The 15,899-nt window shown below is 32.7% G+C and overlaps 1 protein-coding gene across 1 annotated transcript in view; it reads right to left on the bottom strand.

Annotated features, from left to right (window-relative positions):
- Positions 1–15,899, bottom strand: part of LOC108750944 — a 297,617-nt gene that overhangs the window by 171,111 nt on the left and 110,607 nt on the right. The window contains exons 4-5 of the mRNA XM_018490822.1: positions 7,781–8,000; positions 7,368–7,647 (exon numbers count right to left, since the gene is read on the bottom strand). Coding sequence (XP_018346324.1) covers positions 7,368–7,647; positions 7,781–8,000 — 500 coding nt within the window. The remainder of the gene's footprint in view (positions 1–7,367; positions 7,648–7,780; positions 8,001–15,899) is intronic.

Raw genomic sequence — 15,899 nt, 5'->3', positions numbered from 1 at the left:
TATATATATATATATAATACGGTGAGTAGTTAATTAATTCCAACCGCAATTCGCAAATTTTTGTTATGGCAATTGTCAATATGCGATTTTTCCATTTTAAAAAAAACACTAACATCGACTGGCACAATTGAGTGTCAAATAACAACTGAGCGTCCACAACGGCTACAATTTTCACAGGTATCTTTCAAAGCATATAATTATAGTACTAATGATTTTGATGAGTAATGCCATCTTTATGTTAAGGCTCAAACTTTTCAAACCTTGTATACAGGTTTCGTAAGATGGGTCGGGGCTACATTGAGAGCGGAGAATAGATCAAAGGGAACAAAACATTCTTATACCATTTTGAAATCTCGCTATAATTTTCGAATTAAAAAAGGAAATGTCTAAACCAATATACGGTTAAGCGCCGCGCGAATTCGTAGAACGGCCCACATTCGAGCGGCAGCGGTGGCAGTGCGCAGGGAGCGAGAAGAAGCGCTCGTCGCCTGGCACAGCCTGGCATGGCGGTCCTATGTGTTTCGCCGCATCGCGCCTACACTATCCAAAAATGTTATTTTAGTTGAAGTTTTTCTTACACATTTCTTATCATTATAAATCACGTTATGTAGTACGATTAAATACGTTTTAATACAATTATAGGTATGTTAAGTGATGTAATTAATTAGAGCATTACGCAAAGCATATGCTGATCGTCGGCGAAACCTTTCCGCTGCTTTATTATACGATGTTTCTATTTAATTACGCTTCAAGACACACTTCGGAGCTATCACGTCGTTTTATGCTATATTTTGCCGGAGTTTTATTTTTTGACGTGTTAATGCATGTACACTTGAAATTATAGTATAAGTTTGCGTAGATAGCCGCTACATTGTGAATCCAGATATATTATTTTTCATGTATAACGACGCATTTGACTGAGATTCTTTTTTACATGTTTCTTGCCGTTTAACAAGTTTAATTGTGTACACCGTTAAAAACATTCTTAAATTATATTAATCTTTAATGTTCGCTGATGAATAAAATTTAAATGTTCTGTAACTGAAAAAATTATTTATTACACGTTAATGAGATGTTTAAATTTGTAGTGACTGAAAACTTAAGTGTATTGAAAAACACTAATTGAAAATTGAGTGTTTTAGTTTATTTCCATAAAACTATCCATCAAATTTAATGCCCATATTCATTACGTTAAAAAAATCTGTAACTTACAAGAAAAGGGACCCAACTGTCCCTCTCCGATTTTAATGAGTATTTAGTACGTTATTCTCCAGAAAAAATAAACGACACGTATTTTTTTATACGTGCCCATACATATTTTTAGGGGGTAGAACATCTTTAGAAAAAAATCAATGTTTCTCTTTCGAAGCGAATGTCGCTGGAATTATAAGAGATAAAAAACAATTTTCAGAATAAAAATAGAAAATTTCAAAAGTACTTCAGAAAGATTTCGAAAATACTTTAGAACTATAATAAAAAAATTACTTTTTTTATAAAAAATAACTTTTATTATAAAAAATTATTAAAAAAGTTTTTTTTTACAGTTCTAGCGACATTCGCTTCGAAAGAGAAACACCGATTTTTCTAATAATATTCACTACAAAAGAGAAAAATCAATTTTTTCCAAGGAGTGTTTCATTTCTTAAAAGTGTGTATGGGCACATATAAAAAAAATACGCTTATTTTGTTTAGAGAATAACACTATTAAAATCGAATAAAATTAAAATCGAAGGGGAACAGTTGGGTCCTTTTCCTGGTTAGGTTTCCTGGTTAGGTAGATTTCATTCCCTCATTACTTTTCAGTTATACATTTCTTACATTTCATTAATGCGTTTATTATATTTTAAGTCGCAGATCCCTTACATTTCATTAACACTTAAATTAATTTTTATAGTTTATTAAATCTAGTGCACACGTTCATTACATTTAAGACTAGTGTAACTCAATTTCCAGTTATACATATTATTCAATTTTTTTTAATTACTGCATGACCACAAGCTTCCGTTACACGTTACTTAAAGTTCATTAAAACATTTCTAACAGTGATATAAAATAACGTAATTAATACGTTTAATTCCATTTAATGCTGTAAAAAAACAAAAAATGTAAGAGTGTCTGTTGAAAGAATATTGGATTTGCAATGTACAGACTTACGATTAATTATTAATTACAAGATCATTTTGTAAAGCAAGAAAAATTAAGTGTAATTAAAATTACTAAATATTTGTGTTATACACCCAGAGAAAAGTTTCTTTGATTCCAAGAAATGTTTCTTTGCTATACGGTTAAGAAAAAATTTCTTTAATTTGAAAAAATTATGTTTAAATCAAAGAAATGTTTTCTTTAATCGTATAGCAAAGAAACATTTCTTCGAAGAAACTTTTCTCTGGGTGTAATAAAAAATAAAACTACAGAATGCGATGAGATGTGCAATACAGACGCTACTCACATTCTTCTGAAAATATTTTAAGTACTAAGGAAACGCTTCGTTTCACACCACCTTGAGGTAGATAGCTTGGCGCGTTTTGTTTAAGTGGTTTCCCCAGTAGGTCTAATCCACTCTCATTGTTTGATGCAACAATTATTCAAAATGCCTTCCTCGTGCTCGTGAGCAGAGTTTGGCTCTTCGAACTATTTGCCGCGTTGTACAGTGCACCATGTCTGGCGTAATGGTATTAAAGGCCGCTATGATTTTATCGCGTACCTTATGTTCAAGACCATCACGTCTATGCTCGATTTCTTATATGATAAATTCACGAGTAATTTTTTTTTAATAGCTAAAGGATAGAGGTATGTTATAACGTATATAATATTTAAAAATCAGGCATCTATTTTTTTCTAAAATCGCTAATCAAAAGTGACACCAGCCTCGATCTCTTTTCTACCCTTGGTAGACAATATATGTTGGACGTTCTTTATAAAAACACAAATTTTTTTTATATACAATAATTTTTGTTTTACAGTAGAAAATTTACTTTTAAAGAGCAGAGAATTTTTGTTTTAAAGCAGATAATTTGTGTTTTTAAAGCAAACAATTGACGAAAACAAATTCTTTGCTATAAAAAATAAATATATAGAATTATTTTCTATAAAACGCAAAATATATCAGTATTGCAATTAAAAAACTTTATTTAATGTTTCTAAAATACAAACAAACAGCCAGCGTGCCCAAAAAATAAGCATGCGATAGATTATACCGAGAACTCGTCTTTAGATAGTTGGAATTAAGCATCGCAGAAATAGGCACTCAACATTCATTCCGATTGTCTTTTTTATTATTGTACAATATTAATATTTATACTTTAGCAATGATTTTCATTATAACATAGCAGTATGGGTTATTTCATATTACAAATACCCTGGGTATCTCATCAAATCTAACTTCTATAATTAAACAATTCAACATATCCCATTTTCTATTAGTACGACTTTACTCTATACTCACTACATGAAGAATTTATTGCCAAATATTTGTTTTATTAAACAATTTTTAATAAACAAGGTTGAAAGTCTCATCTTAATGAAACTTGAAAACATCCAAATTCTAAAATCTTGTTTTATAATAACTACAGGCGTGATCTAATAATGAATTTTCTACTAAATAGTTTTCAATCCAAGAGCAATAAATTCATGATGGAACCAATAGATAGTGTTTATTTAGCAGAAACGCCACTATCTCATCTTAGGCGCCTATCTCATAATAGGCTTTCCTCTATATAGTTTCTTCTATATATAGATCTTTCTAGTATTCTTATAGTATTTCATGAATTTGTGTTAGATGTAAATAAACCATTAATTTTGAACTCTATCGTTTATTAGAAACAAAATGAGTTTCTTTGCAGAACGTTTAAATAACTTATTTTATTATTTTTGGAAGGTTTTCCAAGCTTTCCTAGATAAATAAATATTTTTCCATGAATCTAAGGACTTTCTAAATAACTGCATAGGTTTTAAAGGTATCTATTGTATTCAGGGCCAATTTTGGCTAATTTTACAGTCCCTCCTTTATTCAACAATTTGTAATAATTTTATAATATTATCAGTACACTATTAACTCTTTTATTAATTAATTATATACTTAACCTTCGATACACATAATTGTCAAACGCGCGATGACAGCCTCTCATGAAGTAAATGTAGCGACAGAACCAATCGGCATCGCGGAAAAGCGATAACAATAAACTTCGAGAGATGCGAATAATCGACTTAACATCTCCTTTTTTAGAAAAGAAAAGTATTGTATTACTTAGATTGCAATATGACAATCTTTGAATGAAAATGTAAAGATACTGTCACTTGGATGTTATTTGGTAAAAGTGCAAGTATAAATAAGAAAAAATATATAGTATGTTTTCGCAATTGGCGCAATGTAAAGATTTCATTTCATTTTTTTTAATATATATTATTTATTAATTGTATAATAATTTATGTAATGATTTTTTTTAATATAATAATTTTATATTTCGTTTTTTATTACTTTCCCACTGGAGTGCTTCCTTTATGAAAATGTGCGCGGAACAAATTGACACTGGCGTATCGTTGTTTGAGACTATGTTTTCATTAAAATTCTAAATTTTTATTAAACAGATTGTATTCCTTTATAACTATATTATTTCTTTATAATTATAACGTTTCCTTACGATTATAATATGAAATACATCAATAAAGAATGTTTTACATTATTTCATGTCTACAAATTTTTCAATATGCGTGCCATTTTCTTACATCGTGATTTGTGCTACCATAGTGAGGGCAAGCGATCTTGAGCCAATTGAAAACATGGGCTGATAGTCAGATCTGTTTTTCTAGGGATTCTAAATGAACCTACTCTATACATATTTATAAAATGACATTTTCGACACATGAATCAAATGATGAAATATAAAATTCGAAATTATCAGATCTCTGAATAAATAGCTGAATTGGCCATCTTCTGAGTAATCTCAATCAATAACTTCTGAGTAATCTCAATCAATAACATTTAAATTATATAATAAAAGTGTTTTTACTTTCTACATACTTTACAGAGATATCGCGATGTGAGATCCGAAATATTAAACTTTTTAACATCATCATCATCGCCCTCGGAAATATTGTCCATTTTATATTTTCAACGACAGATGGCACTTGCCTCTTGCGACGCGAATTATCTATGGTATATCTCCGAAATATCTCCATAGTCATGCAAACGAGGCAATCAAGTGCAACTTCAGTACATCACACAAGCCACCTCCGTTCCTCTACAAGCCGCCGCCGCCATCGCCAATCTTCGCCAAGTCGCCATCGCCCTCACCGCTCTTCCGCAGGCCGCCGCAGCCACCGTTCCTCCTTAGGCCGCCGCGGCCGCTGTTTCTCCGAAGGCCACCGCGGCTGCCATCGGCGCTCCTAAGTCTTTGTTCTAGATACTATTTATACCTATACAGCTTCCTTTCTGGGATGCATTCCAAAACTTGACTCTGTCAATCTGGATATCATTTTATTCTTGTTATTCATCAAATGTTAAAAATACTTGAAGTTAACAAAGTTGAGTTTTAGAACACATCTCTGCATACTATTGCAATTGCTACTCTTCTGTTTGTTGCTGTCATAGACCTTTGCTGCCAACTCTCCACGTACTAATACCTCTACTCATTCCCTTGATCGCCGCTTCTCGGCGTACCATTTCTATTCTCAACAGTCCTCGTGCCTCGACCGTCATCGAATCCTATGATATTTTTACTTACAAAAGTCAACGTAAGTTATAATATATAATACATAATAAATAAATTTCGCAAATGCATTGCAAGTCGAAGTGTGTAAAGAGTGACCATAATATATATGTGAATGTTGTAGTTTTCCGTAAAAATTAGAAAATCAAAATAATATAGATAATATTTTTATTAAAATATTTTCAGAGGACAATTTTTGTTTATTTTGAAGTCCTAAATTCATATTTTAAGTTTAGCGGTTTAACCTGGGAATACCCTGTATAATTTAAACCCATGTTGTTGATTGAGACTAGTCAGAAGATGATTAATTCATTTATTGAGAGATCCAATACTCTCAAGTGCTCGCAATTCGCTGACTCGCGTAAAGATACGGGGCGATTTCGCGCTACACTTGGCGCAAGAACAGGTCACACTACTGTGTCTCTTGATACCTGACCTTATCGATGTAATAAATATCGTTATAATACGAATATATTATATATTAGACGTCCATTAGCACGGTGATGATAAGACGTTCGATAAATTTGAAAGCCCAAAAGACTCAAGATGTAACGACCGAAGGGGTAAAATACCATGGTAAAAGTAAATATTCAGAAGTGGAGCTTCCTCAAAAACCGCGATTTTTTTCAGTGATGAACAAAACTAATAATATAAGAGATATATTTTAAGAAGTGTGGTTTTTGTAAAAAAAAATTTTATTTAAAAACGAATAAGACAGTTTTATTTTTTATTTGGTAAATGTATACTACTTTAGGTTATACACCTCACCGATTTGAGTGTCCTTTAGATATGTGTAGGGGAAAATGTCCTGAACGATTTTCCGCAAGAATTAAATAGGGAGGGGCGGCATTAGTTTAGGAGACATAGTAAAATAAAGTTTCATAATATATATAGAAGATGACATTGATATAAGAGATATATTGCGAATAGTGAAATTTGTATATGCCGTACTAGATATCCTCAGAGTTGCGATGATTTGAGCCGACTTTTGTATACATTGTTGTAGTTTTAACAAAATTGATAACAGAGAGAGAAATATATCAGTATCTCTGTCTAACCTTAACGCCGCATTCAAAAGTAAAACTGTCTTATTCGTTTGTGAAATAAAATTTTTCCCACAAAAATCACAAGCCCTCTCTTAAAACAGTATACATGTCTTTTTATTTGTTGTGCTCAATATATGAAAAAAAATCATAGTTTTTTGGGGTAACTTTACTTCTATTTACCAAAATAAATAATTATTTGTTAAACAAATTTATGAATCAAAATGCATATCTAATATTTAATCCCGTGCACGCGCTATATCAGCGATTTATGCGATGGAAGTGTGAATTTTTTAGTTTTAATGACATGCCACAATAGACATTAATTTAAATAATTTAATTGACTTTGTAAAGTTACTGAAGATGACCTAATAAAAGGTCAAACTGTCTATGATTCATGTGTATTATGTTTTATTATTAAAGAGATATTTCATAACAAATGTATTTACATTAAGATCCTGTGTAGGCTTACGTGCTCCTTATAGAAAGCAATTGGTTTATGTTTAAAGTCGTTTAATTTCGTAATTTTTAAATTTTATGAAATATTTCATAATTCATAATAATTTATAAATTTCATTTTTATCGTATTTAATAAGGCTAATGATATCATTCTTACTTGGTATATGTTGGCTTACGATGATTTATTTTTGTACAGGCCAGAAACGAATCCTCATGCACAGGATGGAAAATAACTAAGTATAAGTGACGATGTGGACCAAGTAGATTCGTTGGTAATAAAGATAGTTCTGAATCTCTATAAAAAGTTTTACATCTTTCCTGTGAGTCAATAGCAACTTTTATTTTGCCTAAACGTACATCGACATCTCCGATAGATTTTCCAATGTCAGAATTATTAGGATCGAATACATTTTGGAGTATATTGCAGTTGTTTTTATCTAAACGTAAACATTTTAAAAATAATTATAATTTTATGGATGATTTCAATAATGTACATATGATATGCATTATTAAAAAAATTGTACAACTAAGGATTATTAGAATTAATTGTAAAATTTTACAGCTACCGACCTTTGCCAGTTTCTAAAATATCAGTAACGTATATTTTCCAATGATGCTCAGTGTAGTTTAGCGACTGTAATTTCTGTTTGTGAATGTGATGTAAATTTGTATGGATAATTGTATCAAGATCATTGCCCACTTGACTGTCCAACCATCGGAACAAAACTGTTCCAGCAATAGGACCGTGAAAACGTGCCTGAGCAAATTTTTCGATATCTCTTTCAAGAACCTGTACAAAAGTAGTTAGTTATTGATAATACGAGATATCCCAAAACTGATAATAAATATTGTATTTTATAGACAGATTTTTTATAACATTTTAAGACATAAAGTCTAATGTCGGGGTTATAATAGTTTTTAAATCAGAGGAGTTCAAAAATTATGAACAATGGAGTTAAAATTTCGCGCACTCAGGAACGGCAAGATAGTCCGTGTGAAAATGTTGAATTTTGTTATTGATAAAGACATGAAGACACCTTCGAAGAGAAACACTTTTACATTGACTATGGTGGAATCAGGATTGGAATCATGATAATCAGTGTATTCCACAATGACACTGACAATCTTGTCATTCCTGATAGCGCAAAATTCCAGCCCCGTCATTTATAATTTGATCTATTCCCATTTGAAAACTATCATCATATACATAGTCTCCATGAATTCGTCTTTAAAATATTTATCATTAATTTTGGGACATTTCATATAATTATTGTGTTATTAATTTTTTGAAATTTAAAATAAAAGGAATGTAATTTGGGATAAAAATAATGTAATTTTTAATTAGTCATTTAAAACAATAATTTTACTAACTAATTTTATCAAGTAAAAATTGACTGATAAAATATTAAATAAATAAATAAATACATAAATGAGTGGACAATGCCATATTCGGTCGAGGATCTTTGTAAATAATTATTTCTTGTGTTATTTAAACAATTTAAACAATTTAAACAATTTCGTCTTCAAAATACACATAAATAGACTTTAAATATCATTGTTTGGGTTCTCAGAAAATAGAAAATAACTATGGTTTGTCCGAGAAGTGATGAGAATATTGCTTGAATTGCTTAAATATAGTAAAAAAAAAAGATATTATTTACATATACGGATAATAAATGAAAAAAATTATTTTAGTCAGAAACGTGAGTACGATTTTTATTGTATATAAAGATTGCGGACTATTTCAGCACTATCCAGAATGCACTACATGGAAGTACAGTCCGCTTAGCATCCCTTCACAGAAAACAGGACTGTACTATCAATGCGGTAGCAGCGCGACGCTAAATACATAAGAAATTGACGTGAATATCACACATAAACAAACGTTGCGGCGTTTATCCAAGCTTATCCAGAATTCTTTCGTTAAAATTTGTTTCGGTTCAAATATTTCAGAAACTAAAACCATAATAAAAAATATAATAATAGTTTTACTATATATTTGAAATACGAGCTTTCAATTGCGATTAAAATCGATACATTCAATCCTGAGATCTCGAGATCTCTTAACCCGAAAAAATCATTTGCATTTTATTTTCTAAGTTTCAAACTCACACATACACGCACACGCAAAGCCAGTTTGTCATTCAAGGAGTCTTCACAAATGCCTACATATAATATTATTAAAAAATTGTGCATTGTAAGTGAATATTAACATACAAACACAATCTAATATTTAAAATTATATAATATACTAACATAATCGTTATCGTCCTAACTTATTCGACGTCATCCGGCAACGTCGACGCCAACCGATGCCGACCGACGTCGACGACGCCGACAGATGATGACGACGCCGACCAACCACGACGACGCCCACCGACGACGACAATGTCGACCGACGCCGGATCTTATAAATATTAATAATTCAAAACAATGCACTAAAAAAGTGCACAATTTACTTTAAGCAGTACAAAATAATATTCCTGAGTCAAATAATTAATGATAAAGAAATTGTAGGTCAAGATACATATGGGTAATTCTTTTACAAATCGAACACCTGTCTGATCGACACCTCTTCGATTTGACTGAAACTTTTTTTACGGATTCTATGTCGAAAAAAAAAAGATACGTGTCCGAGGAATTTTTTTTTATTTGCATATTTTCGATAATACAAGTGATCGAACATTTGAGAATGGCAAGTTTTTTGGCTTGGAGACTCATTTTCATAAATCCATAGGTCCGAATCTTTAAGAGCTACAAAATTTTCACCAATTGCACTTTTGTAGCTGAAGGACTGAACTGTAAGAAAAAAATTTTTTTTACAAAAAATACTAACAAATTTATATTGTTATTAACAATTTAATTGTTTAAATCGATTTTTAACAAACGCCCCCAAAACGAATCAAGTTTTTAGTATTTTTATCGCATTCTCCGTCAAATTTTACGTCAAAAACATGTTTTCAAAATATGGTACCTTTTCAATTATTATTGTTAAAATATTAATTTATATAGCGCGTAACGGCCAAAAAAACGGTTTTTTGCTAATAAAACGAAATCTGTAACTCGTATCAAAAAAAGTTAAATGTAAAAGTTGTAGATAATTGACAGATCTACAACTTTTCTCGAAAATTTTTTTTGACATAACCTCAAAATTTTAAATTAAATTGCAAAAAATGTTAAAAATCAGCTTTGTAACAAATTATTTCTTGACAATTTGCATACAAAAAGTTTATGGGTAATTAATTTCGAATCGAATCTCCTGACATGTTAGAAAACCAATCTTGATTGAAAAAAAATTATTATGAAGCGTTGAAAAAAAAATCCATCCAGTGCGTAACTTTGACATGTGGGATTTATTTTATATTTTGAAATTATGTATTTTTTGGAACTTCGTTTCTTAGCATTCATAATTATTTCTCCAATGGTTTTTTGGTTTAATATTGGTTTTTTAATTTTTGCATATTTTTAAAATTTCGCGGGGAAGTCCGCCTAAAGTGAGATCCGTAATCCATAGTGATCTATTATTATTTATCAAAGTCTTTCATGGCAGTGGTGGCTAATACAACCAACAGGGCGATATTACATGACGCACTGGATAGATTTTTTTTTCAAAGCTTGATAATAATTTTTTTTCAATCAAGATTGGTTTTCTAACATGTCAGGAGATTCGATTCGAAATTAATTACCCATAAACTTTTTTTTATGCAAATTGTCAAGAAATAATTGTTACAAAGCTGATTTTTAACATTTTTTGCAATTTAATTTAAAATTTTGAGGTTATGTCAAAAAAAATTTTCGAGAAAAGTTGTAGATCTGTCAATTATCTACAACTTTTACATTTAACTTTTTTTGATACGAGTTACAGATTTCGTTTTATTAGCAAAAAACCGTTTTTTTGGCCGTTACGCGCTATATAAATTAATATTTTAACAATAATAATTGAAAAGGTACCATATTTTGAAAACATGTTTTTGACGTAAAATTTGACGGAGAATGCGATAAAAATACTAAAAACTTGATTCGTTTTGGGGGCGTTTGTTAAAAATCGATTTAAACAATTAAATTGTTAATAACAATATAAATTTGTTAGTATTTTTTGTAAAAAAAATTTTTTTCTTACAGTTCAGTCCTTCAGCTACAAAAGTGCAATTGGTGAAAATTTTGTAGCTCTTAAAGATTCGGACCTATGGATTTATGAAAATGAGTCTCCAAGCCAAAAAACTTGCCATTCTCAAATGTTCGATCACTTGTATTATCGAAAATATGCAAATAAAAAAAAATTCCTCGGACACGTATCTCTTTTTTTTCGACATAGAATCCGTAAAAAAAGTTTCAGTCAAATCGAAGAGGTGCCGATTAATTTTCATCAAAATCCGTTCGGTTTGTAAAAGAATTACCCATATATACGATGATTTCGAAATAATGATAATATCCGGTAGGGACACCCTTAATGTGCTGGTAGTGGAAGGCAACCCTAACTTCAAATGCTCAGCGATCCGGCCCGTTAGGGGGAGACTGCTCTCCACCCGGACGCGGATGCTCCTAGTGGTGCGGACTGACACATGCCACCCATGCACCTTCCCTCATTAGGAGGGTGCACAAACAGTAAGGAAAAACCGTAAAACCCAGACAGAAACTGTAAACCCGGAAGGAAAACCCCTTGGGGGGTTTACAAACCAAAGGGACATCTCAGGAGGATGCTCTAAAGAAGAGAAGACCGGGGAGTCTGGCTGAACCCCTCTCACGAGGGACAATTCACGGCGGAGAAGCTCTTGAAGAGAAAGAGCAAACAAGATTGGTGGCAAACGCCTGGTTGAAGACATCATATTTATCGCCCAAATAAGGCTCCCACCTCAAAGCGCAATACGCGGAGGCTAGCTAAGGCTGAGAATCTCTCGATCGACCTGGAACATCAGCCGACCATGGCAATCACGTCAGTGGCGATTACTGTCATTGACAGCATCATTAAGTCGATTGACAGATCTAAAAACATTAGAGGAGACATAATGAATCATTTGTGGGCGGCGATCACTAAGCTGACTACCGTCTGCGGAATTCTCAGGAAAAGAGCCCTGGGCGACCAACCGCCGAGTGCACATGCCGATGTAGATCTCAAAGACAGGGAGATTTCACGGCTGAACGAAGCGATCATTCAGAAAGAGCTTCATAAAGAATCCCTTACGCGCAAAAATGAAATGAGGCTGGAAGCGAAAAAAATTAGAGAGGACACGTATCTGGAAATATCGTGGGTCAAATGGGAGATCCGCGGCTGGAGGGGGCCCGGAGAAGGGGAAGCCAGAGTGGAATCTCCGAAGTCTCGGAAAGTCCCGAAATGCCATTCGGCGCTATATTCCGGGTGAGGATGTGTCGCTTCCCCTGCCGATAGCGCTGCGCCCCCCGATCCAGGAAAAATCATGTAATTCTTATTACCCAACCTCAAAAAAAGAAAGGGGAGCGGGGTACATGGCCACAGCAGGCTTAAAAACAGCAATAAATTCAACAATCTTTTTAGTATAAAGGTATAATTTAATGCTTAATAATAAATGCTTGAATTAATTCTCACTGCTTTTGCTACAAAAACTCATGTTTATTTCATTAAAAAGATACCTGATATTTTATTGTACAATATTGTCTATCGAAAGCTACAACCTTTCCTTTTCGGGTAACAAATAGATTCCGCGGTAGAAAAAATCAAGTTTTTTCGAGGCAATCCAATCATCGAGTCATTTTTTAATATTTTCGAAATAACTAAAGTTGTTAGTGTAGTGCTGCTCAAAAAAACCATGCATCGACAAAAACAAATGATAAACAATTTTTTATTTGTGGAAAGAGCACCGTCTAGTGAATAGGACAGGTGAGGTAAGACATCCCATCCAAGTGCTTCCAAGATTTCCTTTACTGATTATGAAACATGTGATCTAGCGTTATCATGAAAAAGAATAACTTTGTCATGTCTTTTGGCATATTGCGGGCGTTTTTCTTTGATTTAAATTGAATAAATGACGTCGATAGCGCCTCTTTGAGTGTCTAACAAAAATCTTCTTAAAATAATGCCTTCAAATTCTCCATTTTTAAACTTTATCGACTTACCAGCTTTTTGCCATTTACGTCAAAATCGTTGTTTTTTAATCTTCTAAACCAATCTCTACAAGTTGTTTCAGATAGAGCATGCTTCCCATTAGCCTCCACTAGCAAACAATGACTTTCAGCAGAAGATTTTTTGAGATTAAAACAGAAAAATAATGCTTTTCGCAAATGCTCTTTTTTACAAAACCCGACATTTTTAATGCGATAAAAAATTATGTTCTTTGCATCTGATTAAATATTACATTAAAAATTACTGATTATTAAGGGGATGCTGGAGCGATGGCTGAACTTAATCAAGGTCGATACAGGTTTTCATTTCCAATGTATAAGATGCTTACATCCTCTGAGTTAATATGATCATGCAGGAAATTCGATCGGTTAATTATCGACATTTTTATTCCGTTTCTTACATTACCATCTTAGCTCAGGGACAAAAACATGTATTAGCCTTTCACAAATAAAAGATTTATTTTATTTTGGAAAATTTTCTCATTTTAGAATTGAGAAAAAATTAACCGAAATTGAAGTTAATCTTATTTTTGTGAAATCAGGCCTTAGAAATACAATTGTATTATATACACATGCAATATAGGCCACGTTCCAATATATACTATTAGTACTAAAAATCTGTAATATACATAAAGTACAGATTTTTAACTAATACTAATATTGATACGAAGCCGTAGTAGCACTTTTTTCTTGCGTCCAATGCCATTTTAGATTACAATAACATATTAATCATACATATCAATAAATGAATACGACATTGCACATACAATACATAATGTAACTCTTTTTGCTCTGTCTAATAAAAAGAGGTAGATACTTATAGTACTTACTCGTACATTACCAATATGTCGATTTATACAGGGTGTCTGGATTGTACGGCCCCACTTGTCCCGAGCAGGTAGAACAGAACTAAATAGAAAAGTCCTGTACTATTTTGCAATGCTCGCAATAATTAACGAGATATTAATACTTAAAGATAGCCGAATACGCGCGTCCGCCCGATACTATTGCCGAAGGCCCACCAAGTGCACCACGCGCGAGCCGCGAGAAGCGGGGATGGCCTAGCAGGCGCGCCGCGCTGTTCGAGCTTAGAGGCTCGCAGCGGTGAGCGGAGCGCTTACCCCACTTCCTGCGCGCTTAGCTATTGATGGCGGATATTCGGCGCTTTAAAAATAATATCTCGATTACGAAAATTGGGAAATAATCAAAAACTGTTGGAAAAAATTTAGTTTAGTTTGTTCTGAAGCGGGCACATGTACATACAAAAAAATGTTACGTTAATATTACTTGTTTTAAGTAAATAATAAGAATATTTTAAAATTATATTATCAAGAAAATTTTCATTTTTTGTAATGATATACAGATTTCGGTTCTTCGAGTAATGTTACGCGTCGGGTGGTGCGCCATTTCTGGTGTAACGATATTAAAAGCTGCGAGAATTGCTTCTTGCCTCTCAGTTTCAGTACCATGACGAATATGCTCGACTATATCTTTGATGTGACCCCAAACGAAATAGTCGAGCACATTAGATCCGGCAACCGCACCAGCCAAATGATTGAGTCACCTCGACCCATCCACCTGTCCGGATAGCGCGTGTCTAATACATTACGTACTCACAGCGAAAAATGTGCAGAAGCCCCGTCATGTTGGAAAATGAGTTCTTCCCTTTCGCGAAGAGGAACGTCTTCGAGAAAGGCGAGCAACTCATTTTCTAAAAAGTCGACGTATATCTCTCCCGTTAAGCGTGGCGGGAGAAAAAAGGGACCGATCTGAAAATTATCACAAGAGTGTGATTTTAAAAAGTGTTTATATGCGTGCGTGCGTGCGTGCGTGCGTGCGTGTGTGAGAGAAAGAATTTCTGAAATCATAATCTTATTATTACTTACGACTCGGTCCACTATTATTCCTGCTCATACGTTTATCGCCCAACGATATTGAAACGAGAACGTAAATAAAAGAGAACGTAATTTTTATTCTTCTTCTTTTGAGTAACTTTGTAATGGTTATATCATTACAAAGAATATTTTTTTGATAATATAATTTTAAAATATTCTTATTATTTACTTGAAACAAGTAATATTTACGTAACATTTTTTTGTATGTACTCGTACATGTGAACGCTTCAGAACGAAACTGAGTTTTTAAACTGAGTTTTTTCCAACAGTTCTTGATCATTTCCCAATTTTCATAATCGAGATATTATTTTTAAAGCGCCGAATATCCGCTATCGATAACTTGGTGCGCGGGAAGTGGGGCAAGCGCTCCGCTCATCTATCTTTAAACATTAATATCTCGTTAATTATTGCAAGCATTGCAAAATAGTACAAAACTTTTCGACTTAGTTTAGTCCACTCTACTTGCTCGGGACGAATGGGACTGTACAATCGAGACAGGGTGTATACAGGCTGTATACAGGGTCCCATTTCGAAAACTGCATTAAAATTTCTCGAAAACTATAATAGAAAAATAAATCGATGAAAAATAAAAATATACTTATACATTGTCTAACTATATAACAGTTGATATCAATAGTTAAAATAAATCTACGTCTTCTTGGTTAAAATGTACAATACATGCATAATATATATATATA

The sequence above is a fragment of the Trachymyrmex septentrionalis genome, unplaced genomic scaffold (assembly GCF_001594115.1).
Source record: "Trachymyrmex septentrionalis isolate Tsep2-gDNA-1 unplaced genomic scaffold, Tsep1.0 scaffold39, whole genome shotgun sequence".
Taxonomy (NCBI): domain Eukaryota; kingdom Metazoa; phylum Arthropoda; class Insecta; order Hymenoptera; family Formicidae; genus Trachymyrmex; species Trachymyrmex septentrionalis.
This window is presented reverse-complemented; position numbering and strand designations above follow the sequence as displayed.